Source organism: Xenia sp. Carnegie-2017, unplaced genomic scaffold (genome assembly GCF_021976095.1).
Source record: "Xenia sp. Carnegie-2017 unplaced genomic scaffold, XeniaSp_v1 HiC_scaffold_16, whole genome shotgun sequence".
NCBI classification, from domain to species: Eukaryota; Metazoa; Cnidaria; class Anthozoa; order Malacalcyonacea; family Xeniidae; genus Xenia; species Xenia sp. Carnegie-2017.
In genome coordinates, this window is record NW_025813469.1 from 801665 (window position 1) to 823323 (window position 21659).

Below are 21659 nucleotides of genomic sequence, written 5' to 3' on the forward strand. Positions count from 1 at the left end.
TTAGTTCCTGATCTATATACAATCAAGGTTTTTCATTGGTTCGAAGTACCTTTGCTGGACTGATTGTCAGAGCGATGACATACCGTCGTTCTTCAATTTTCTTGAATTTTTGCGCAGAATTCATTTTTGCGCGCTTGTTGCTGATTGGAGCAACTACATTGCAAACGAGATGACGCAATGATGGATGACGCCGAATAGACCTGGCTACTAAGCCATGTTGATTGTTGAAATCTTCGCAATGCAGAGGAAGTGAGAGGAAGAACCAGAAGCAAAAGCAATCCGTACATTTTTCTTGCAATCCTTTAGCTTTTTTGTTCTTTATTCACAATGAGTGGTGGTACTCCATATATAGGAAGTACTATCAGTCTTGTTTCCAAAGCAGAGATAAGGTACGAAGGTATTTTGTGGTCTATCGACACGAAAGATTCTACTGTTACCTTGGCGAATGGTTGGTTTGTTGTCATTAGTTTGCTTGTTTTGACTTATAACCATGTCATTTATGTAGGCGAAATGTCATTTTGGTATGTTTTATACATTTTTCGTAGTACGCTCTTACGGTACTGAAGATAGAGCGGTTGAGAAACGAGTTGGTCCACGAAGTGAAGTCTATGAATACATTGTATTTCGTGGCAGTGATATTAAAGATTTGCATGTATCAAAAGCTCCAAAACCTATAAACACTGTCAATCAAGACCCATGTATCCTCCAGGTGACGTTGTATTTTCTTGAATTTAATATTCAATCTTGCTTTTTATGTTCATATTTTTTTCAAATGTTCAATTAAATGAAAATTGGTGAACATTTGTAGCAAGGTGCTGTTGGCTCTGGGCTTGCTCCTACTCATTATACCAATGCAACCCCTTATGTACCACCGGGGTATGGCAACTTTTCACATCCCTATGGGTACAGTAATCCTGCTGGTTATTCACCAGTGCCCCAACCAGGTATTAACCCTGGACGTACTGTCTCACCCATGACAGTGCCACTTGTACAAAGCCGTACCCCATCTCCACCTGTGAGTGTTGCACCAATTGGGTCAGTTATTCCTACAAAAACTCATGAGAGTGAAACACAGACACCTTTACCACCAAGTCAAAAGTCCACTCAAACTAACAAGCCTAGAAGAAGATCTGGTTCACGTAAAAACTCTTTGGAAAACAACCAAATTGCGCCCAGTAAAGAAACTGAAAAAAGGAATAGCCAAGAAATCTCAAAAAATCCAAACTCTAATGATGATCAAGCAAAACGTAATTTGTTGAGTTGATTCTATTTGATCAACAAAATGTGTTATGAAGATCAAGCTTGACTTTTACTTTTCTAGGTGCTTCTAACAACCAAAAAGTTGTCCCTCAACAAAAAACAGGCAATAACAAAAAGGGAAAACCAACTAAATTCACTGGCGAATTTGACTTTGAAAGCTCCAATGCCAGATTTGATAAGGAAAAGGTTGAATCTGAACTGAAATCAGAACTTGAAAAAATGAAAACTTCTTATCAAGACGAGGAGGTAGGACATCGACACAATTAAGATTTCTCTGAGCTTTTCCTGTGTATTTTAATATTTCATATATCATTTTAATGTCTTAGGTTATAATAGAGAATGAAGTTGAGGTTGAAAGTCCAGTCGGCGATGGTATCTATTATGACAAATCAAAGTCATTCTTTGATTTTATTTCAAGTGATCCTTTGCCAGCAGATTCAACCAGGAGGTACTTAATGTCATATTTTGAACATGATTTTTTCATTATTGACATTTTTTCGTATTGACCAGATCAAGTTCGTGGCAGCAAGAAAAAAAATTAAATGTGGAAACATTTGGTGTAAGTGGATCATATAGCCGTGGGAACAGACGTGGTCGTGGTTGGAGAGGGAGAGGTCGAGGTAGAGGCCGCGGCAGGGGTAGAGGTAGTTACCATGGAAATTACAATAGGGAAGGTGAAAATTGGGGAGAACAAAATAAAATGGGAAATCGAGGTACAAGAAGAGGTTTTTTCCGTGGAAATAGAGGATTTCGTGGAACTTGGAAGAACAATCAAACTACTAACATGATGGTGTGTTAACAATGCTAATTTTTGTTTAATACAACAGAAGATTTACTAATTCTATGATGTGAATTAATTCCTAGAATGGTGACAGAACTAAAGAAGTTGTAACATCAAGCTGATGATGAATAGTTAACCAAATTGCTTGTTGAATTTTTGTGTCTCTTGGTTTGCGTGCTGCAAGTTTGATGCGAATTATATTATCCTAAAGTGATTAGTTGATGTGAAGAAGACACGGAAGAAGTGTTGTGTGCAGGCCAAGTAACATAATTATAGTATATTTTAATTGTTGTTAAAAAGTTTAACATTTGTAAATAGTGTATGAAATGTGCATTTAATTATTGCTTACGGGATGGTTGTATAAATGTAATTGAAGTGTTATTGTATTGCACTTGTTAATTAAACTATATGTTTTTTCATCCTCGATGCAGTTTCAATGAAATTTTTTACACTTGTGTGTTAATGCAATTTGCAAATAAAATCGAATTCTACCATAGCTTTCTGTTTCAATGTTTTTCATTTTGTTTTTTTTCTATGAACTTCATGTAGGAATAAATTATTTCATAATCAAATATTCTCACTATTATTTACTTTAACAATATTGCTCTGTCATAATATACATATCTTTTATAAACCTCCAGATATGAAAATATTTCAAATTTTTCATTGAGTACCATATGGGTTATAAGCAGACGTCATGTGCTGTATTTGTTTATAAGGATCAAAGGCCTGGTTACTTTGTTGGTAAGAGATCATTCCTGATAAACCTGTTTGACCTGTTGTAGGTTGATTTCCAATGTACGCTTGGCTTATTTGGGTTTGTGATTGTGGCATTGGTACAGAAGGTCTGTTGTAACCTCTGATGGCACCTTGTTGCATTGGGTGAGTTACATGCATGTTAGACATGTAATTTTGTTGTTGTCCTTGTATCATTGTCGAGTTGGGAATAGCCATGTTGTGAGACATCATGTTCACATTTCCTGGGTAAGCTGTGGTTTGACTTTTGCCCATTGATGAAGTCATACTTGAGTTTATTCCTTTTAATAGAGCATTGCATTGAACTCTTTGAAAATACAAAATTATTAATTTATTAAACTTACCAAAAGCTATATCATCATTTGAAATTGGGGCTGCTACTTGTGAGTTGATTGTGATTGGCAATCCTGAATTACCCTGATCCATAGGTGAACCAATAGTTCCCTTTTTATCCATCAAATTGCCAGGCATGATCCCTGAAGGTCCTCCCATTGCAGTTGAAGATGTAGCTACCTGTTGGAATTCAATTGTTAAAAAGTCAGTTCTAGAAATGAATGTTGATCAATTCTTCCATTGCTAGGTTATATTAAAGACATACAGGAGGCAATATTCCTTGAATGCTTTGACCTAAGTCAACGAAGCTGGCCAGATGCATTAAGTTCTTGTGCAACAATTGTTGATACCTATAATGTACAAAACAATATTTTGTATTTGGTAAAATAAAAACTTGGCAAAAAAAAATTATTTTTATGTACTTACTGAACACACTCTGCTGCCTTTCCCTTGTTTTGGTAGTCGACAATTGCCTAAGAACAGTGGGCAAATTTTTTTAATGAGAAGCAAATTAGAACACCTAATTCATTAATTAGAATCATTGCATACCTGAATTAGCTGCGCATTTTCATCAAGAATCTGTGGAAGTATATAATCATAATTGAAATCTTCAACAAAATTACAACTTCATGGAGAAGAATCACACGCGGTGCAGGTTTGATTAATCGCATTGACTAATTACACACATTTGAACTTTTTACGTCATAAAAAATAACAGCATACTACAAACAAAGTTTAGACCTTTTGGACAATTTGTGGATTCACCGTAGCTTTATTGTTTGCCCAAGACATCACTGATTAAGTTCTGCATCGAAAGCTCGCTGAAAGTAGACGAAACAATTTGATGACATTTTTTATTTTAATCGGTTTCATCTTGTTCCATTGATCAATTTCCATTGTTCTTGTAAAAGTTGAGCCCACGGCCACCACGGCATTTTGTGATTACAGCTAAATGAGTTTACTTCATGTGTTCAGGTACCAGAAAAACATTCAGTGACGCTAAAATCTCCGTTGTTTTTCGTCCTCTTGCAATCAAACGAAATTTATTTTGTTTTCAACATGTCTCAGACCCATCGATATTCTGCAAACACTACACGATCTCCTGTTTCTCAAAGTAAAGTAAAAATTGGGCCTGGTTCTGTCGTATGTAAAGAGGCTGAAATACGTGGTGAAGTAATTATTGGGTCAAAAACAGTGATACATCCAAAGGCTCGTATTTTGGCTCTTTGCGGACCAATAAAAATAGGAGATGGAAATCTTATAGAAGAGCAATCTTGCATTATAAATCAAGACGAAAACGACGAAGGTGATCCAACAGTTATGGAGATAGGAAACAGTAATGTTTTCGAAGTTGGAAGTTATTGTGAGGCGGTTAAAGTTGGCAACAATAATATCCTTGAATGTAAATCAAAGGTTGGCAAACACGTTATATTGAGCGATGGATGTGTAATTGGTGCAAGCTGTCAACTAACTACAAATGAGACACTAGCCAGCAATACTGTCGTCTTTGGCAAGGATTGTGAACGACGCCTGCAGTCAGAGCGTCCACTTGCACAAACGTTGCAGTTGGATTTTCTTGCCAAAGTTCTTCCCAATTATCATCATCTTCAAAAAAGTTCTAGGAGTTAGATTTGAATAATTTATTGTAACTTTTAAAACTTATAGAATATTATCTAAAAATAAACACCACTCTCAAGGAATACTAGTTTCTCCATTAAATGTGGACCAAAACGTTCCAAACCAAAGCAACTTTTCTTTAATTTCTTCCACCCCTCCCCCACATCGTATATGGTTTCTATGCCAATTACGACGGTTTAGCGCTTAGCAACCATTGGTGACATACTCGAAGAACTTTTGGTTATATTCACTTTACGGGCGTTCAGCCAAAACTAAGTAAAAAATTATGTTAGAGACTTCGCTGCAAACAGCAAAAAAAGACTTGGTGACGTGGGAACACGAAGATCTTGCACAAGTAGGCTATATACGATGTCAAATTCGATGTTGAAAACAAAGTATGAAAACAAAACAGCAGATTCCACATTTGCTCATTTTCTAGGTTAAAATAAAGGTACTTCGTGGTCATCTTGACAGCGTAAACTCTTGTCAGTATTTTGAAAATGATACTCGTGTTTTGTCCTCGTCAAATGATCAAACAGTTCGTATCTGGGTAAGAAAGTATTGTAATAAGATCTCTAAACATCGGTGATAGTTTATTATCCACATTTTTTTACATCAAAGGATTCTGAATCAGGCAAACAACTGTGTGTATTTGATGGACATACATCATACGTCAGTAATTGTCATATAGACCACTGGAATAAAACGTAAAAAAAATTTGACTTTAATTTATTTATCTGAGATGGTATGTGAATATGTAAAATAAGGTTGATTTTTATAGTATTGTGTCAGGTGGATGGGACAAACGTATGCTTGTGCGTGATATTACCACTGGACAAATACTGGTGAGGGTTTATTTGTAAAAACTCAGTCTGCCTGTCAGTGATATATTTCTCTTCATCATTCTTAGTGGGAGACAAGCGGAGAAGGAGCGATTACTAGCTGTAGTTTCTCAAATGATGGAAAGTTTATAGTCAGTGGCGGAGATATGGATTTTTCTGTCTGCATTTGGAATGCAAAAGATGGGATACTGATTAAGAAATTGAAATGTTTGTAGTGAAATAACCGTTTATTATACTTTTGAAATGAAGCTAGGCTTTTGTATGTTTTGTTGTAGATAATACCAGCACAATAACAAGTTGTAAGTTTTCACCAAGACAGCATCGAATCACTGTTACATCTATGGATCAAACCACAAGAATAATAGATATGTCAATTTTTAAAGAATACACAGCTACACTGACATTAAGGTATTTTGTGTATGTTTTCATAGAAAAAATCATTATTTGTGAGCAAACATTCAACCTTATCATCCGTAGGGGTCACAGTAATGTAATATCAGATGCATCATTTTCTAATGATGAGCGAATACTGGCAACAGCTTCATGGGATAAAAATATTCAATTGTGGGATGTTTCATCTGGGAGCTACAGGTTTTCACAGCTATATTATGTAAAATATGTGAAATTATGTAAAATTATGTAAAATATGTGAAATAGGTTCATTATTGAATAGCTAGATGTAACATTGTATGAACATTTTCATTTAGAAAAACTGGACCTGTAGCATTAAAGAAAAGTCACGAGGGCTCTGTCAGCTCTTGCTGCTTTAGCTCTAATGGTAATTTTTTTCAAGGTACATTGAACATATTGAGTGTTTGATTTCAAGTTTATTTAATTGTTGTAGATCAAATGCTGGTGTCTTCGTCATTTGACCAAAAACTTGTTGTTTGGGATGTACCAAGTTCTGTTGAAAAATTCTCACTTAAGGCAAGTATTTAATGGTCATATTGTATTCCTACTTAACATAAAAAATACATGTTTGAAAATGATGATCATTCAGGTTAATAAAGTCCTGAGAAGGACTGTTTTTGTTGTTGTTGACTAACGTTTCGACAACCTTAGCAGTAGTCATCTTCAGAGTCAAAAACATGTAACGATACTCTCGGATTCAAACCATTTACTTTATTACGATCATAAACATACATTAATTACTTTATTAAAATGTAGGGTCATAATGGTTGGGTCAATGATGCATCATTCAGCAAAGATGAGAAATGGGTTTTATCGTGTTCACGGGTATGTGTTATTGAAATCAATGACATTCAATACAACAAAAATATACAGTGGTTTGATTGTCACATTATTCTATACAAGGATAAAACCATTCGACTTTGGAATATTGAAAATCTCAATCATCTACCAGTGATACTTGAACACAAGAAAAACATGGGACTTAGAATAATTGAGGTTTGCATCAGTATAAAATTTATTTACTCTTGCTTAATTCATTAAAACGTAAGCTGAGTCTTTTTTCAACTTCTTTAGTGTCACAGCTGTGAAAAACAATTCTCCATCACTCAAGTGGACAATGAAGAGAAGAGGAAGCTTTGTGTATTTTGCAGATTAGAAAGCAGAACTTTACCATAAGAATTTGGGTTTTGAGATCGAACTAGGAGCAGCAATTTCTGTCCACATTTGTGTCCCCCTTCGCCAGCAAAAATTAAATTTTCTATTTTGGTGGATGGCAGAAAAAATGTTGGATTTTTTGGGCACAGGATTCCCCAACAATCTTTGACACGTCCTGGTAAATGATTAAGAAAAGGGAAGATTGTAAGGTATCTCGACATTCATTTTCATCCACAACATTTTAACTCACACAATATGTGTTCACCTGTTTTGAAGCTTGACTTAAAACCTTTAAATCTAAAAAAAATATATGAAATATTTACTTTGATTCAAATAGAAAATCAGGCTAGCTTGATAATGATCTCATCACTAACTTGAATATTTTTGTAACAAAGCAATTGCTTTCTTCTCTCCAAGACCTGGGATTGTTTGAAGTGTTGCCAACAATGATTGATTCATTGGTTTTTGTGTTTTCTTGATCAAAAATGAATTACTCCGAGGATTCATGATTATGTTCACCTAAATATCACGATATATTGCACTTACAACTGCAAACTTGCCATATATTAATCATAATTATAAGATTTCACCAGTTGTATAAGCATTTTAGCAGCGCCTTCCTCACTGTGAACTGGATATAGATTTAGACCAATAGTTACTACTGTGAATTGTTGTAACTGTTCACAATATTGTGCTGTCATTGGCGTTTTCTCATACATTACAATTCCTCTGACAACTTGAATCCTTGCTAATTTTACAATTCTTTGCTTGTAGCCAGTCTCACAGATCAGCTCGCACTCACGCAAAATAGAACACCCAAGTCTGCGGAAAGACGGAAATCCAAATATCCCATTTTCTCAAAATCAACGTTGACACTGCCTATGTATGATATGAAAGAAGGAACAGATAACTCAGCATTCAAAAGGATGGCAAACTAAAAACCTGAAACTATACATATTTTATCGAATTTAGAATTTAATTTATGTAGTACCTCTTAAAGTTTTTGCCAGTAAGGAGCCTTGATATTTTTCGTTTACCAATACATGGCCAGGTAAAACTTGAGAAGACCTTGCATTAATTTGAGATGAAGTTAATTTCCCCGATTGTTTTTGTTTCTTTAAATCGCCCGCCATAGTACAACCACAACTGACAGTGACGGCTGTGACGAACTGTTGTCGGAATGTGTCGGAAAAATGGAAATTTGCGTTTAGTTTCACCAAAGTACACTAAAGTATTCAATTTTGAAGGGTTTGTGAACTTATTCAATTCTCTCAAAGATTCAAATTTAGCTCACAAAAATTTCAGCTTGTATTAATGGAGTTATTCATTTGTTCAATCTCTACATATAGGTTTGTCATTTTGGTGTATCCAATCATGAGCAATGCCAAAACAAGACAAATATGGATGTCTCTATATTATTGTGTAGTGTGTTGTCTTTTTTATTTTTATGTTACATTGACTTTGCCTTCTCGTCGTTTGAGGATGTTTCCAGTAGTGTAGGTTTGTGGAAAAGCAATGGAATATTAGCTGCATTTGGTGATTTCAATGCTGATAAAAATGCAGATTTATTTTTCATCTCTAATGGCCAAGGTGCGAAAATAACAAATGTAACTTGATTTTTTTACGTGAATATAAATGTTATAAAAATTGTAAATGTGAAACGTACAGAGTAAAGATAGGTTGGATTGCCCCAATCATCCCAGTCCCCAGGATATGAAGGTTCTAGGCCAAGAATAGTACCACTTCATTGGATGCATTTGTCTGTTTTTCAAACTGTTTATTACTTAAGGGCTTTCATGGTGATGCTGTAGTTTTGCAGATGGCAGTATAATACATGTCAATCAGTGAGCATTAGGAGTTAGGAACAAAAAGGACAATGAATATATTTGCATTTAGTTGAAAGTAAAGTGGTTGTATGCCTTTGGGATTCATCAAACGATCGTTTTGAACCAAACAGAGAAGCAACAATTATTCTTAGGTGACATTTACATTGCTTTATGACAGTTAGATCTTATGATCACTTCATGAAAATTTTGATTTTTTTGAACTAGTGGCGTCTCTATAACAAATGTTATTCCTGGAGATTTTAATGGTGACGGTCATTTGGATGCCTTAGTATCATACATCAACGAAAGTTCCACTTACGTTAAATTATACAAGGGAAAACAAATTGGATTTTGTAAGAAAATAGATGAAAATTGCATCATCATTGCTCCTGTAAATGTTTTTCTTACCATTTTTTAAATATCAGCTGACAAATAGTTTTCTACTGTTTTACAGATGATCCAGTTTATATTCCAGATGCTTTAAGAGATCAGCCAGCCATAGTGGAGTGAGTTTTTGGTCATATGCATGGCATTGTGTTGTGTTAATTACTAATATGCATCTTCATTGTTAAAAGTTTTGATGGTGATTTAAGACCTGACCTTTTGGCAAATAAAGTCATTGATGGAAAACGCTATTGGTGGCAATATAATGCAAAGAAAAAGTATATCCTTCAGTTTTTATCCATTGTAAACATATGTCGAGATGATATGATTGGAATTTTTCAAAGTCATTGCAATAACTACTTTAATATGATATTTTACAGCTCATTTATTAGTCGGCGGTTTCCATCAAAAGAAAATAAAACATTGCTGCAGTTAAGCATACCTCAGTCTAGTGCATTCTTGGATCTAAATGGAGACTACACGCCAGGCATGTTTCTCATATTTGTGTTATTTTTCTTTATAAAGTGAGCACTTCATGTTAAACATCTTACTAAAGCTTAGACAAGATTTTACCCTACGTACAACCTTGCTTGGATGCTGTAAGAACAAATAATTTTTAATCTGTTCTCTAATCGTAGATATGCTCATCACTACCAACAACTCAACAACAGGTCAAATACAATATGAAGTCTGGTTGAACAAGGTTATTTATGATCTGGGCAATATTTTTTGATTTCAACCTGAAGTTGATAAAAATTATGTGTGTATTGTATACTAGGAAGGTACAATGAAATTTGATGGTCAAAAAAGCTATTCACAGCCAGATGATGTGTCAGTTGTGGGCCAGTCAACATTTGCCGATATTGGTAAAATTTTTATGTGACCTGCTTCTATTAATATTAAGCTCTCAGAATCTGTGCTTTTTTTTTCTACTGTCTTTGTTCTTTATCCTTCAGATTCAGATGGACGTACTGAGCACATTTTACCAGTTTGTGTTAGTAATGATTGCAGCAAAGTGAAATCAAGGGTGTATTCAAGATTTACAAAGAAGGTTGATCTGCATCTTATTTGTGTGCTTATGAATATTATAAGATATAATGGAAAATCAACTTTTTCGTATTCCTTCTATTTTAGTGGATAACTATTTTACCTAGTGATGAAAATCAGAATTACAAGTGGAAGTTTTCAATAAAACGTACGATGGAACATGTCCCATTGATGACCCTTCGAATTGGTAGGATTTATTTTTAATTTCTTAGCAAGAGTTGAAACTTGTAGAAAAACAACGAGATACATGTGTATTTCAGAAGAGAAAAATTGCTTTAAACGTCAAGAAAGTGTTGGCATTTGTCAATTTTGTTTCACCCATTTAATTTTTTTGTTCATTAGGAGATTATAACATCGATGGCTATCCTGATGCAGCCATGGTTATGGAGATAAACGAAGATAATGACAAGTACAGTATACTGCCAAAACAAAAACTTCTAAAAAAATCACGTTGTTATACTTTCAATGGTGTTTAACAAAACTTGATTGCAGTGGTTACAAGAGGAAGGTTATTCTGTTGGATAACGTGAAGTGTAAAGGAAATGGCTGTTACAATGGTAGGTTCAACATGGTGATACGGCGAAGTGTGAGTAAAACTCTTTATTTTTTTTACAGCAACAATGTCTTATGATTGTAAAATCTCCTGCTTTGACCTTGACGAAAAACGTGCGTTATTATTATAATTTTTGTGTAATAATTTTGGAAGAAAATCGAAAGGACAGTGAAGCAACAATACTAAAACAGGTTTACAACTAGCAAAAACTGTTTTTTTCAGCTTCTTGTCTTCGACTTAATTTCTTTTTTTTAAGACATTATTTTTTTTCATTTTAATGAACCACCACATTGCTCGTATCATTGTATTTTTATTCCTACATTGATAATGACAATTTTTTACGATTTTTTACAGGCCTTATCGACTATCAAGAATCCCATTTTTGTCACATTTTTTGATCTTTATGATAACGTAAATATTTTATAATTGATTTCTTGAAAAGTTTACATTCGACCAATACTTTTTGCTTCATTGATGAGCGAAATTTTTCATCGCGAGAATTATTATTGGTGATAGAACTTTTCATTGATGATGGAATTAATTGTTAATAGATATTATTGGCGATAGATAGTATGATAGTTATTATTGATAGTATGATAGACCTTATTAATGAAGGATAGTACATGCAAAACATCTAAAGATAGTATTGATGACGGATAAAATTGATGATAGATATCATCGATGACGGATAAAATTGATGATAGATATCATCAATGACGGATAAAATTGATGATAGATATCATCGATGACGGATAAAATTGACGATAGATATCATTGATGACGGATAAAATTGATGATTGATATCATCGATGACGGATAAAATTGACGATAGATATCATTGATGACGGATGAAGTTATTTTTCCTGTGTTTAGGGAATGTTAGATGTTTTTGTCGTCAGCTCCAATGACACGGGAAGCTATCAAACCCACGGCATAAAAAATAGTGTATATTCAGACACTTGTTTCTTGAAAGTAATGGGTAAGTCTTGCTTATATTATCGGGATACAAAACTATTCAAGGCTAGCGTTCTGTTGCTCTGGTCTTAAATGTATAGTTTGAAAACAAAAGTTCACTAATCCAACCACAAAAAAAATTGTCAGATCATATTTTTGTCTTTTTTAAGCCCTGCGTAAAATAGTTTGTGTTTTGCTTTCGTTATAATGCATCATCGTTGTCATCCATATTTAATTTTTTAATGTATATTTTGCAATAGTTGTTGGGGGTTCTTGTTATTCAAATTGTCCTAGTGGTGTTAAGGTATAGTAAGATGTTTTGTTTTCTTATATTTTATGTTTGTACAATCCAGATTTGAGTGTACGCACATATGTCGAATTTGTAAATAATTATATATGCCCAAAAATAATAAGTTTTCTGTTCAGCCATACGGTGTGAATCAAGCTGGTCCCTTTGTGAAATATGTGACAACTGGCCTCCATGGCGACACAAAACAAGCAAGTGGTTAGTTCATAGATATAATATAGCATCATTTTAGACATCTTTTTTATTGAATGGACAAAATACGTATAACTATGCATTATCGTCTTTATTACAGCTACTCAGCTTTCTCAAGCTGCGTATTTTGCTCTTCAACTGCCTTACACAATCTTTGGTTTGGGAAGAACTCCTAATTTTGTCGAAGAACTAACTGTTGGGCTACCTCAAAGTTCCTCGAAGGTAGGTTATAACGTTTAGCGTAATGCCTGTTACTTTTTTGCTATCAAGAGTTAAAAAGTTATTCTTGATGTAAAATATAATCATTAAATGCTTTCTTCAATGAAATATTTTTCTTTACTCTATCAGCGTCGTGTACGTACATGGCCCTCGATTATCCCTAATTCACAGGTTATCATTATCCCTCATCCTCCTAACGATCCCAATGGGTACGTTACACTTTTCTTTTGTATTGAATAAACGTTGCCATGTATTTTTAAGATAATTTTTTTATTAAATAGCTCCGAATCAATATTTTTGTTTTATTGTTTCGTATGAACTCCTGTATCCTTCTCTGTTTCAGTTGGATCTCTTTGTTGCTTATTACACCAAGTAAACTGGTTCTCATGACTGGTGGAGCCTTATTGGCTACTTGTGTATTTATTGGAGCATTGATTGGTATTTTACACTGGCAGGAAAAGGTATGTAGGCATTTTATGTTGTTGATATTGCATTGCCTTTACAATCGTTAATGAATTATTATTGGTGTAGAATGGTCACGTGATATATGCTTTTCTTTGTTAATTGGTGTAGAATGGTCACGTGATATATGCTTTTCTTTGTTAATTGGTGTAGAATGGTCACGTGATATATGCTTTTCTTTGTAGAAAGAAGATCGTCGCGAGAAACAAGAAGCCGCTCATAAATTTCATTTCGATGCCATGTGAATATGCTCTGTTTTATTTTAACTCAGGTCCGATCTCGTTTGCAGTGAGGAAACTCTCAGGAAATGAACCAAACTGAGATTAAATCGTGCATTGCTTCAAATTGTAAATCCCAAATTATTTATCCCATAGTGTAGCTTAACTTCACTTTTCCAGAAGTGTGAGCTTGTATTATATTTATTTCTAATTTTCTTAACCATGTGGGTATTCTGTATAATCCACTCAAAACAAAATAAAACACAAAATAAAACGTACACTTACGTCACTAATGTTTCTCCTGAACCAAGATGTAAGATTTTGTATTACTTGAAGTATTTCCTAACCTACAGAAACAAAACAGACATTGACAATCAAATGTCGACATTGAATAAAGTTCGTCTTACTTTTACAAAATCTTTAAAATTAATGCGCTTCATCGTTACTGGTGAGTATTTATAAACGTAGCTTATTTTCTATCATTCAAGGCATGTGAAAGAAGGTATGAATGATGAACATTCCACCCAATTTGTCGTTTATCAATAGTTGCATCGTGGTTGCATAACTGAATTACATGGATTTACATCTAAACGTTATGTAGTCACAAGTTATTATGTCTACAGTATTGTGAGGATATTATTTTGGTAAAATTCAGGCATACAAAATGTTCGTGTTTGTCACAACGACAGTAAAGACAATGGAAGTAATATAGATAAAGATGGCCAGTACGTATTCATGTATAATTATATAAATATTAAATATATTGATGTCCCTGTAATTAGAGTTGCATGTATACATTAATTATCTAGTTCTTCTTGCTTTCTTTCAACAACCTAGTGGACAGTCTCAATCTGAAAATGATGAAAGTACATCAAACCAGAATTCATCAGAAACATATTCAGACGAAGGACTGGATGATTCCATGATTCATGATCGAATTTTGTCTGCTTCATTGCAATTTGTACCAAAGTATGGTTGGACTGAAGAAGCTATTGCCGAAGGAGCAAGGATAGAAGGACTATCTGCAATGGCTACAGGATTATTTCCTAGACAAGGAGGGGACCTTGTCTTACATTTTATCAATAAATGCAATATAGACCTTGGGCATTATTTAGCAGAGAATAGCCGGACTGAAGAGGAAAACAGAAAGATATTGTATGTGATTTATTTATGTTGATATTTGATTCACAAACATGTTTTCTAATTTATATTTTTACCATACATGTAGTGATCAGAGTGAGTTTATAAGAAAAGCAATTGAAGTAAGACTTAGAATGATGATTCCTTATGTTGACTCATGGCCACAGGTAAAGAAGTTACAAACTTACAAATTTATATTATGCTCATAATACTGAATGATCTTGAAATTTATATATTGTAGGCAATGGGTTTATTGGCTTATCCATCCAATGCTGTTGATGCCATTCAAAGTGTAGCAAACATGACAGATGATATATGGTACCATTCCAATGATACTTCTACTGACGTATGTAGAATATTACGAATGTTGGCATATTCATAGAAAATACAAGTGTTTTATGTTTGAAGTACTTTTCTTAGTTGAACTGGTATACAAAACGAGCATCCCTAGCCACCATTTATGGGGCAACAGGTATGTATACATAATATTTATGTGCTATTTAAGACACTGATTTAGCATTTATTTTGAATATTGCTCATTACATGTTTATGATTTTTGGAGTATATTAATTAATAATGGTGTTCATTATTATGAAATTATTATGGAAAATTTTAGAGTTGTACATGTTGCAAGATAAATCAGATGAATTTGAGAACACTTGGAGCTTTCTTGATCGCCGATTTGCAAATATACGAAACACTGGTAATTTTTTGCAAAGTGTAAGTGTGTTATATCTACATATTTGTTTTGTTTAAGTGAAGCAATGCAGGTTATATGTATTTTTGTATTTTAGTTGAGCCAAGCAAGAGAAGATACTTTTACCCTATCCTGTGCCGCCTTTAATCTGGTTAGGAAGGAATATAAAGCACCTTCAATTTTTTTTCATATTGTGAAAACATTTTCTCTTTCATTCAGGCAAGAAATATCTCTGGATTTAATCGGTGGAATAGATAAAATGGCTTTGTCTGCAATCGGATTCCTCAGTATTTTTTGGCAGAAATTGAAAAAGGAATCAATATTTGGATATATTTACATGTAATTTATGAATATGGAGATGGTTACAACTGATTTCCTTTAGTTGATCTTTCCAAACTAAAACCTTTCATACAGAGCTGAAGCAGTGTGCAAATTAACGGTGTGCAATGTGCAATTTGCACATCGTTTTAGCTAAAATGAAAACAATTGCACATCACTTTTTCAAACGATGTGCAAAAATCAGCAGGTTTAACGAAAAACACTGTCGTAAATCATATGAATTTGTTCAAGTTTAAAAATATTAATTTAGCAATTAATGCTATATAATAATTAACGTAATATCGATTTGATTATGCCTCTAAAGAAGCACTTTTGTCAAAAAAATTGCACATCGTTTGTTCTGAACTAATTCGCACACTGCCTGTAGGTGAAACTTTACTTGGAGGGGTGGGGTGGGGTATATGTTCATATATTCAGTTGTGCATGAGTGATTTCTTTTGGCAACCAAATCACTTTCGAAAGTTAGTCCGGCACAACTGAGTATATGAACAGACACCCTCCCAATTAACATTCTAGCTATGGCCCTGCTTTCCCATGTGGTTAAGTGTAAGTTACTTGGCATACCTTATAAAAAAATACATATCAAATACTTGAAATGTTATTGCATATTTTTTACGTCAAGAGAATTGTCATTTAGTTTAATTAAATACAACTAATCATGGTATATATATTGTTAACTAATGTAGTATTGCATTAATGTAGAAAATAATTCTTTAAGAATTTCAAATTCTATGATGAACATTTCTAGCCTGCCAGAACTTTCATCACCATGACATTGGATCTCTTACACAGGTTGTTTTGGGTCAAAATGGTTCTTTTCAAGGTACCTCTTCATCATACCTGGTAATGGAAGCTGACCAATGTTTTCCAAACTAAAATGTTGGCGTATCACAAACCGACAAAGATGTTGCAAGCTACACACATGCTCAAATCTAGAAACAGGTTTTGTCAGTCGAACTGGGAAAGCAGAACCATTCACAGAACGGCCTTTAGTGTAGCAAAAAACTCGATTTTTTGATGTTTCCACACAATGGTCAATCAGTTCCACAACGGATGCATAACTTCCTGTGCTGATAAATGGTGCAGCATAGAAGCTAAACATTCCTTTGCAGAATTCAATGCGAGTATGGAGTGTTTTCTGGGCTGACCTAAAACTAAGGCTTAAAAGATAGTGATTGTCATTACTGTCTCGAACAAGAAATGCACCATCTGGTTTTCCATGAAGCTTCACCTCGGCTTCTTTACTGCTCAAGGGGCCCCAATACCAACCACATTTACAAAGGTCATTTAGTCCCTTGAGAAATTGATAGTTAAGAGTGAACTTTGATGGAAGTGACCGAGCTCTATAATTTCTAGAATTCTTTGAGGTCTTCTTAAGATTATCAGTTGAGGGTAAAGGCTCTACTGAATCCTCTGAAGATGAATCTTCACTGGAGACATCAGCAGGAAAAGGTAGACTTCCTGTAGAATGAAGCGCTTGAGTACGAGATCTACTTGGAAGAGTCATCGCCTTTGATTGTTTCATACGGTTATGTTTTTCACTAGCCAAACCACCGTTAAAATGCATGGCATGATCATTACGAACGCCCTCGTTACTGGCAGAGTCATTACTCCAATAAGATTCCTCGTTATTCGTGATTCCTTGCGAATTTCTTTCAGAGTGCCCCTGTGTCAAATCGTTTCGTCTCTCATAATTAACAACATCATCAAATCGGCTGTTTGAATTCTGATTTGTGCCAGCACTTAAATTTAAAGGGACTTCATAAGTATGTTGATCACAAAAATCGTCTTCTTCGTCAACAGTTTCACGGCCATTGTTCTTTGTGGTACTTCGTGAGTACATGTTACCTTCGCCTTCACTTGTATGCCGAGTGCCTTTACGTGAAAACCTATTTTTAAATCGTTTCAACACCGTTTGTCGCTGATTTGCGTTCTTTTTACGGTTGAGATCATTGCTGAATTCGCCACTACTTGGTTCGATATCTTGGGAAGTTTCAACTCGTCTGATGCTCCTAATACCATTTCGTTTTCTTCCCGTGTTTTTGACTTATCATTGCTGTTGATATCGTCGTTATTTTGCATTTTACAGTCTTCGTCTAAAAAAGGAACTCGACAATTTTCGCTTTCATCATTCCTAGCTTTGTTTCTTATACGATATTCTACCTCGGAAGTATGACTCCTACCTCAGTAATGTTATGTAAATACAACGTAGAGAGATGTAAAAGCAAAAAGCAAGAATTTATTATGCAAAATGTGTATTTGATATATTTCTACTATTTACAACAATAAGCAAATACTTTTCTTAAATTTTCTTTTAAAGTAAAACAAGAGTGGAATGCATAGAAGCTTGGTATTTGGGAACCAAAAATTTCGAAAAATAGCAATATGTTCGTATGACGTGTTCGCTCGATTGTGGTGATTTATCTCAACTCCCAGATGGTGCGAAATTTGGACGAATTTGCAGAAAGGTATCTGTAAACAATGATATGACAGTTAGAAAAACCCCAACTAAATCCGAAATGAAATGAAGGCCAATCATAAAACCAAAATGCAAAACTTATATAAGTGATTTTCAAGCACTTGCCATCTTCGCCTTTATTTTCGGTGAGGCGTCCGTCACATTGAGATGAATCTCTAACGATGGACAACGATCCTAAGTGAAAAACAGAGAATATACCTTTCGTTGGAAATAATATGGTTTAAAGTGTTAAGATTTGGCGACATAAAAACTGAGGCAAATTCTATACATATGACACCTTATTTCTCCATAGTCAACACAACATCTTCGATTTGGGCAGGATATTTCACCCATACACTAACCTTCCAGTGGTAGAAAGCCGTTACTACTTTTTTTTCGAGATTTCTTTACTCCAGAAGTTTCAGCGTCACGCTCTTGAGTCTTTTCTTTATTGCCATTACGTTTGCGTTTCATAAATGTTTTCCTACGATGCAGAAGTGGACAATTTCTCCTGTTTTGACATTCTCCTGTAGCAGCAAACTCTTCACAATGTAGCACGTGTTTCTTTTTACACTTTAAACAAGAGATAAAAGTACTCACATTAAAATTTCTCAACAAATAAACAGCAGTCTATCGCATGAACACACCTTTAATCCCAAACGACAAAAACCTTTCAGAAAATCTTCACAAACAAGAGCTTGAGAACCAACGTTTACATGCAAATATGGACAGTCGTCTCTGTTGCATTTTCCTTTTATAAAATATTGACAAATAGGCATCTAAAAGACAGGTAAAAAAAAGCGATTGTCATGCTCAACAATATCATCCTTCGTAACTCGTAACTCACTAAATCCACTAACTTTATCCTTGTCAATTTTATGTGAAAACAGACAGCTTCCATCAGTTTTCTGACATTTCCCTTGAAGAAATCTTAAAAAAGAATTATAAATAAGTCATTTTATGTCAACATTTTGAAAGAACTCGTAAGTATACAACCTTGTGCAAACAGCAATTTTACTAGGATCGTGTATGTAAGGACAGATCCCTTGCGAGTGTTTTGTACATTTACCTGGTTGACATAAATAAAACATGGATTATTTTTACAAGATTCACTCGTTCTTAAATTTCTCAAAAAGTAGCATACCGTATTTGTTATAAAACATGCAATATTCCTTTCCTCTTTTAACCTTGCCCATTCCAGCTTGGATATTTTGCAGCGTTCTTCTCAAAATCTTACTGCAAGAGAAAAATGCAAAATATGCAAAAAAAAACAACACTTGTGAAACAGTAAATGTGTTCATGTTCAGTAAATACGTACTTGGCAGTTCGCGTTTTGTTTGAGTCTAAAGAACTTCGTCGTTTGAAAATGTTAGAGACTATCTTCTGGGACTTTATAGAAGCGTTACCAAAACTTGGACGACGATAAATATGTAGAGAGGATTTTTGTGGTCCATAAACCGTCTTTGGTTTTATAGACGAGTTAGACATTTTAAGGCTCTTCCCATGTGAGCTGATAAGATAAATGCTTTCACCAATTTTCACCTTTCTCGCGAGTTTTCCTCTCCCTTGGTAAATAATCAAGCATACATTTTTTATTTCAATATTTACCATTAGTTAGACAAAATTTGCTTACATACCACTCGTATTTAGCAAAGATTTTGATGACTTTCCTTCGTAAAGATTTTTCTTTTGACTAGCTGAGGCAATGTATCTCTTTCGCCTTACATAAACGGCATACATATTCTTGAACATAAATTATAAATTGACAGCATACTCATCTAACAAAAAGTAATCACCTTTCAATAAATCCATCATTTTTGGGTTTTTTCAAAACGCACGTTTTTGAATGGATTGCCGCATCATCGCCGCTTCGTCGTCTCTTTAAGGAAAATCTTGAACGATAAACGAACTTTGGTTTTGGTGCGATTAAATTGTCAGAACGTTTCACGATTTTACTCCATTGGAGACAGGAACGCTTAGGAAAATTATTTCTTGTATAAGTCGAACGACCAATCGCTTGCGTTGAGTTCTTCATGAGAAGCTTTCGCCTGTATCCTGGTTTGTTTATGGACCGATTGCTACGAGACAGTTTTGATTTAGAACCACCAACAAGCTTCAGTTGGTTCTTTCTCCAATTTAATTGTGTTGTATCACGAGTTTCGCTAGTTTTGACTGGCAAATTCTTTTTTTTAATTGTCGAATGTGAAACATTACTCTCACTGCGCGTTTTAGTTCTTCGACTCCATTTCAGTTTCGAACCTTTTTGAACAACAACTGGCTTGTTCAAAGTATCAATAGAGTTTGAAAAATTTAATCGTCTGGAGGAAGTTGTATCGTTGTTCTTCATGGAATGATTTGGCTCTGTGATAAATTTTGATTGTTTCTTGCGCTTGTTTTCACTCAATTCTTTCAACATCGAATTCTTGGTTTCAGATGTGGGAATAACTTCATTGGAATGAGTAGAAGAAATTGACTTATCACTGGTTTCTGCTTGACTTCGTGAATTTGACAACAATGGATAGTTTCGATTATCTAATTTTGTGTTTGGACTTACAGAAACACTTTGAATTTGGTTATTATTCAGTCCAGATCTACGCCATGAAACGCTGTGTTTAGGATTTGATTTTACCTTAGCAAAAAGTTCACTTTTACAAGGTGTTGGTTTTTTAAAAGTTAATGAGTTGATACTTGTGGTGCTAGATGATGGGCTCTCTTGTTTCGCCACTTTTCTATGGCTTGATAACAACATTTTGTCTGCCTCTTTTGACATTTTGTAATTTTTTATAGCATTTTGTGTCCAAGTAATACTGTTTTTTAGATTGCCAAACGTTTTTCTATGGCTATTATTCAGGCCCACAGCCTGTACAGGTGATGATAATGAAGTTGGTTGGAGTATTTTCATGTGTGCATTTCCTAGTGTGGATTTTCTTCTCACACAACTTTTTGGTGGGTCATTTGTACTGTTTAAAATGTTGGGCTTGTTTAAATCATATCTTACCATTGTTGTTCTGTTTGGGGGCAGTAAAGAAAGTGAAGCAGATTCTTTCAAAGTGGAATTTTTTTCAGTTGATGGAGTTGATAAATATTTTTTGGGATGAAAAGAGTTTCTCGATGATGCTTGTTTATCAAACTTTAAATCTGACCTGGTCAATGGGTATTTTGTGTTTTTGGAGAATACAGTTGAACAATTTCGATTGTGATTAAGTCCTTTCCTGCTAAAGTTCATTTGATCAAGAACATTGGCGCTTTTCCATTGAAAGAATCTTCTGTCTTTCTTGATATTTATAGGACCAGGAGCCTTAGAGAATTGCGATATTTTCTGCTTATTACTCTTGTGGGAATCAATCAAATCTAAATAATTTAAACGCAATGGATATGAAATGGCATCATCTACCTTTTTTTCACTTTGTAGGGTAGTAATTCGGGTTAGCAAAGCAGAAAATATTGTTTATTAAAGATATCATGCCAAAGATGCCTGCCAAAATATGTCGAAATTACATGCATTTTAAACGGAAAACTCTTAATGAAAAAACAAATTAAGAATATGTATACATCGTATAAATCATTTATATTCCAAGCAAGCAGTCAGAGAAAGCTCTTACTTGACAAAAATGTAATTTGTTTGCGAAGTTCATCCTCCTTATTATTGTCAGCCATTATTTTCGTTGTTCTATGACGTCACGCCAGTAAATAACATCCGCTGTGATG

The 21659-nt window shown here is 34.4% G+C and overlaps 9 protein-coding genes across 9 annotated transcripts; 5 read left to right on the forward strand and 4 right to left on the reverse strand.

The window, feature by feature from the left end:
- The first annotated feature begins 205 nt into the window (after window positions 1-205).
- LOC124436214 (protein LSM14 homolog B-like) lies at window positions 206-2460 on the forward strand. Its single transcript, XM_046986157.1, has 7 exons — window positions 206-448; window positions 546-709; window positions 809-1247; window positions 1322-1506; window positions 1587-1708; window positions 1771-2050; window positions 2125-2460. The coding sequence occupies exons 1-7, from the start codon at window positions 328-330 to the stop codon at window positions 2161-2163; spliced, it is 1350 nt and encodes a 449-aa protein (XP_046842113.1). The 5' UTR covers window positions 206-327; the 3' UTR covers window positions 2164-2460.
- Window positions 2420-4043, reverse strand: LOC124436218 (calcium-responsive transactivator-like). Its single transcript, XM_046986162.1, has 6 exons — window positions 3872-4043; window positions 3680-3709; window positions 3557-3603; window positions 3396-3480; window positions 3142-3310; window positions 2420-3078 (listed from the first exon to the last, which is right to left on the reverse strand). Exons 1-6 carry the CDS (start codon window positions 3920-3922, stop codon window positions 2705-2707), a joined length of 756 nt encoding a protein of 251 aa, XP_046842118.1. The 5' UTR covers window positions 3923-4043; the 3' UTR covers window positions 2420-2704.
- Window positions 4044-4090: 47 nt separating this feature from the next.
- LOC124436219 (dynactin subunit 6-like) lies at window positions 4091-4830 on the forward strand. Its single transcript, XM_046986163.1, has one exon. It carries the CDS (start codon window positions 4190-4192, stop codon window positions 4757-4759), a length of 570 nt encoding a protein of 189 aa, XP_046842119.1. The 5' UTR covers window positions 4091-4189; the 3' UTR covers window positions 4760-4830.
- Window positions 4831-4907: 77 nt separating this feature from the next.
- On the forward strand, window positions 4908-8217 carry LOC124436215 (WD repeat-containing protein 88-like). The gene is made up of 13 exons (XM_046986158.1): window positions 4908-5102; window positions 5187-5297; window positions 5369-5454; window positions 5529-5592; window positions 5658-5796; window positions 5865-5997; window positions 6067-6180; window positions 6297-6367; window positions 6434-6516; window positions 6757-6825; window positions 6904-6996; window positions 7075-7364; window positions 7930-8217. The coding sequence occupies exons 1-12, from the start codon at window positions 5034-5036 to the stop codon at window positions 7174-7176; spliced, it is 1134 nt and encodes a 377-aa protein (XP_046842114.1). The 5' UTR covers window positions 4908-5033; the 3' UTR covers window positions 7177-7364; window positions 7930-8217.
- On the reverse strand, window positions 6992-8474 carry LOC124436220 (Fanconi anemia core complex-associated protein 24-like). Its single transcript, XM_046986164.1, is given in 6 exon segments — window positions 6992-7330; window positions 7421-7452; window positions 7530-7674; window positions 7746-7963; window positions 7966-8034; window positions 8147-8474. Coding segments are annotated over 6 exon segments (678 nt in total). The 5' UTR covers window positions 8289-8474; the 3' UTR covers window positions 6992-7258.
- A 47-nt stretch (window positions 8475-8521) lies between these two features.
- On the forward strand, window positions 8522-13610 carry LOC124436213 (T-cell immunomodulatory protein-like). Its single transcript, XM_046986156.1, has 20 exons — window positions 8522-8745; window positions 9052-9133; window positions 9207-9334; window positions 9436-9487; window positions 9557-9643; window positions 9746-9852; window positions 10004-10068; window positions 10144-10231; window positions 10322-10416; window positions 10500-10599; window positions 10755-10821; window positions 10905-10998; window positions 11320-11376; window positions 11839-11944; window positions 12180-12223; window positions 12346-12424; window positions 12519-12640; window positions 12767-12846; window positions 12981-13098; window positions 13285-13610. Exons 1-20 carry the CDS (start codon window positions 8556-8558, stop codon window positions 13342-13344), a joined length of 1821 nt encoding a protein of 606 aa, XP_046842112.1. The 5' UTR covers window positions 8522-8555; the 3' UTR covers window positions 13345-13610.
- A 40-nt stretch (window positions 13611-13650) lies between these two features.
- On the forward strand, window positions 13651-15526 carry LOC124436217 (ubiquinone biosynthesis protein COQ9-B, mitochondrial-like). The gene is made up of 9 exons (XM_046986161.1): window positions 13651-13765; window positions 13973-14042; window positions 14155-14472; window positions 14546-14624; window positions 14699-14803; window positions 14878-14929; window positions 15074-15177; window positions 15252-15305; window positions 15374-15526. Exons 1-9 carry the CDS (start codon window positions 13696-13698, stop codon window positions 15410-15412), a joined length of 891 nt encoding a protein of 296 aa, XP_046842117.1. The 5' UTR covers window positions 13651-13695; the 3' UTR covers window positions 15413-15526.
- A 554-nt stretch (window positions 15527-16080) lies between these two features.
- LOC124436216 (suppressor of cytokine signaling 4-like) lies at window positions 16081-17648 on the reverse strand. The gene has a single exon (XM_046986160.1). It carries the CDS (start codon window positions 17334-17336, stop codon window positions 16278-16280), a length of 1059 nt encoding a protein of 352 aa, XP_046842116.1. The 5' UTR covers window positions 17337-17648; the 3' UTR covers window positions 16081-16277.
- An 83-nt stretch (window positions 17649-17731) lies between these two features.
- Window positions 17732-21615, reverse strand: LOC124436211. The gene is made up of 11 exons (XM_046986155.1): window positions 21554-21615; window positions 19748-21302; window positions 19589-19671; window positions 19270-19516; window positions 19096-19187; window positions 18948-19020; window positions 18812-18881; window positions 18599-18730; window positions 18314-18524; window positions 18078-18146; window positions 17732-17965 (listed from the first exon to the last, which is right to left on the reverse strand). Exons 1-11 carry the CDS (start codon window positions 21606-21608, stop codon window positions 17919-17921), a joined length of 2634 nt encoding a protein of 877 aa, XP_046842111.1. The 5' UTR covers window positions 21609-21615; the 3' UTR covers window positions 17732-17918.
- Window positions 21616-21659: the final 44 nt, after the last annotated feature.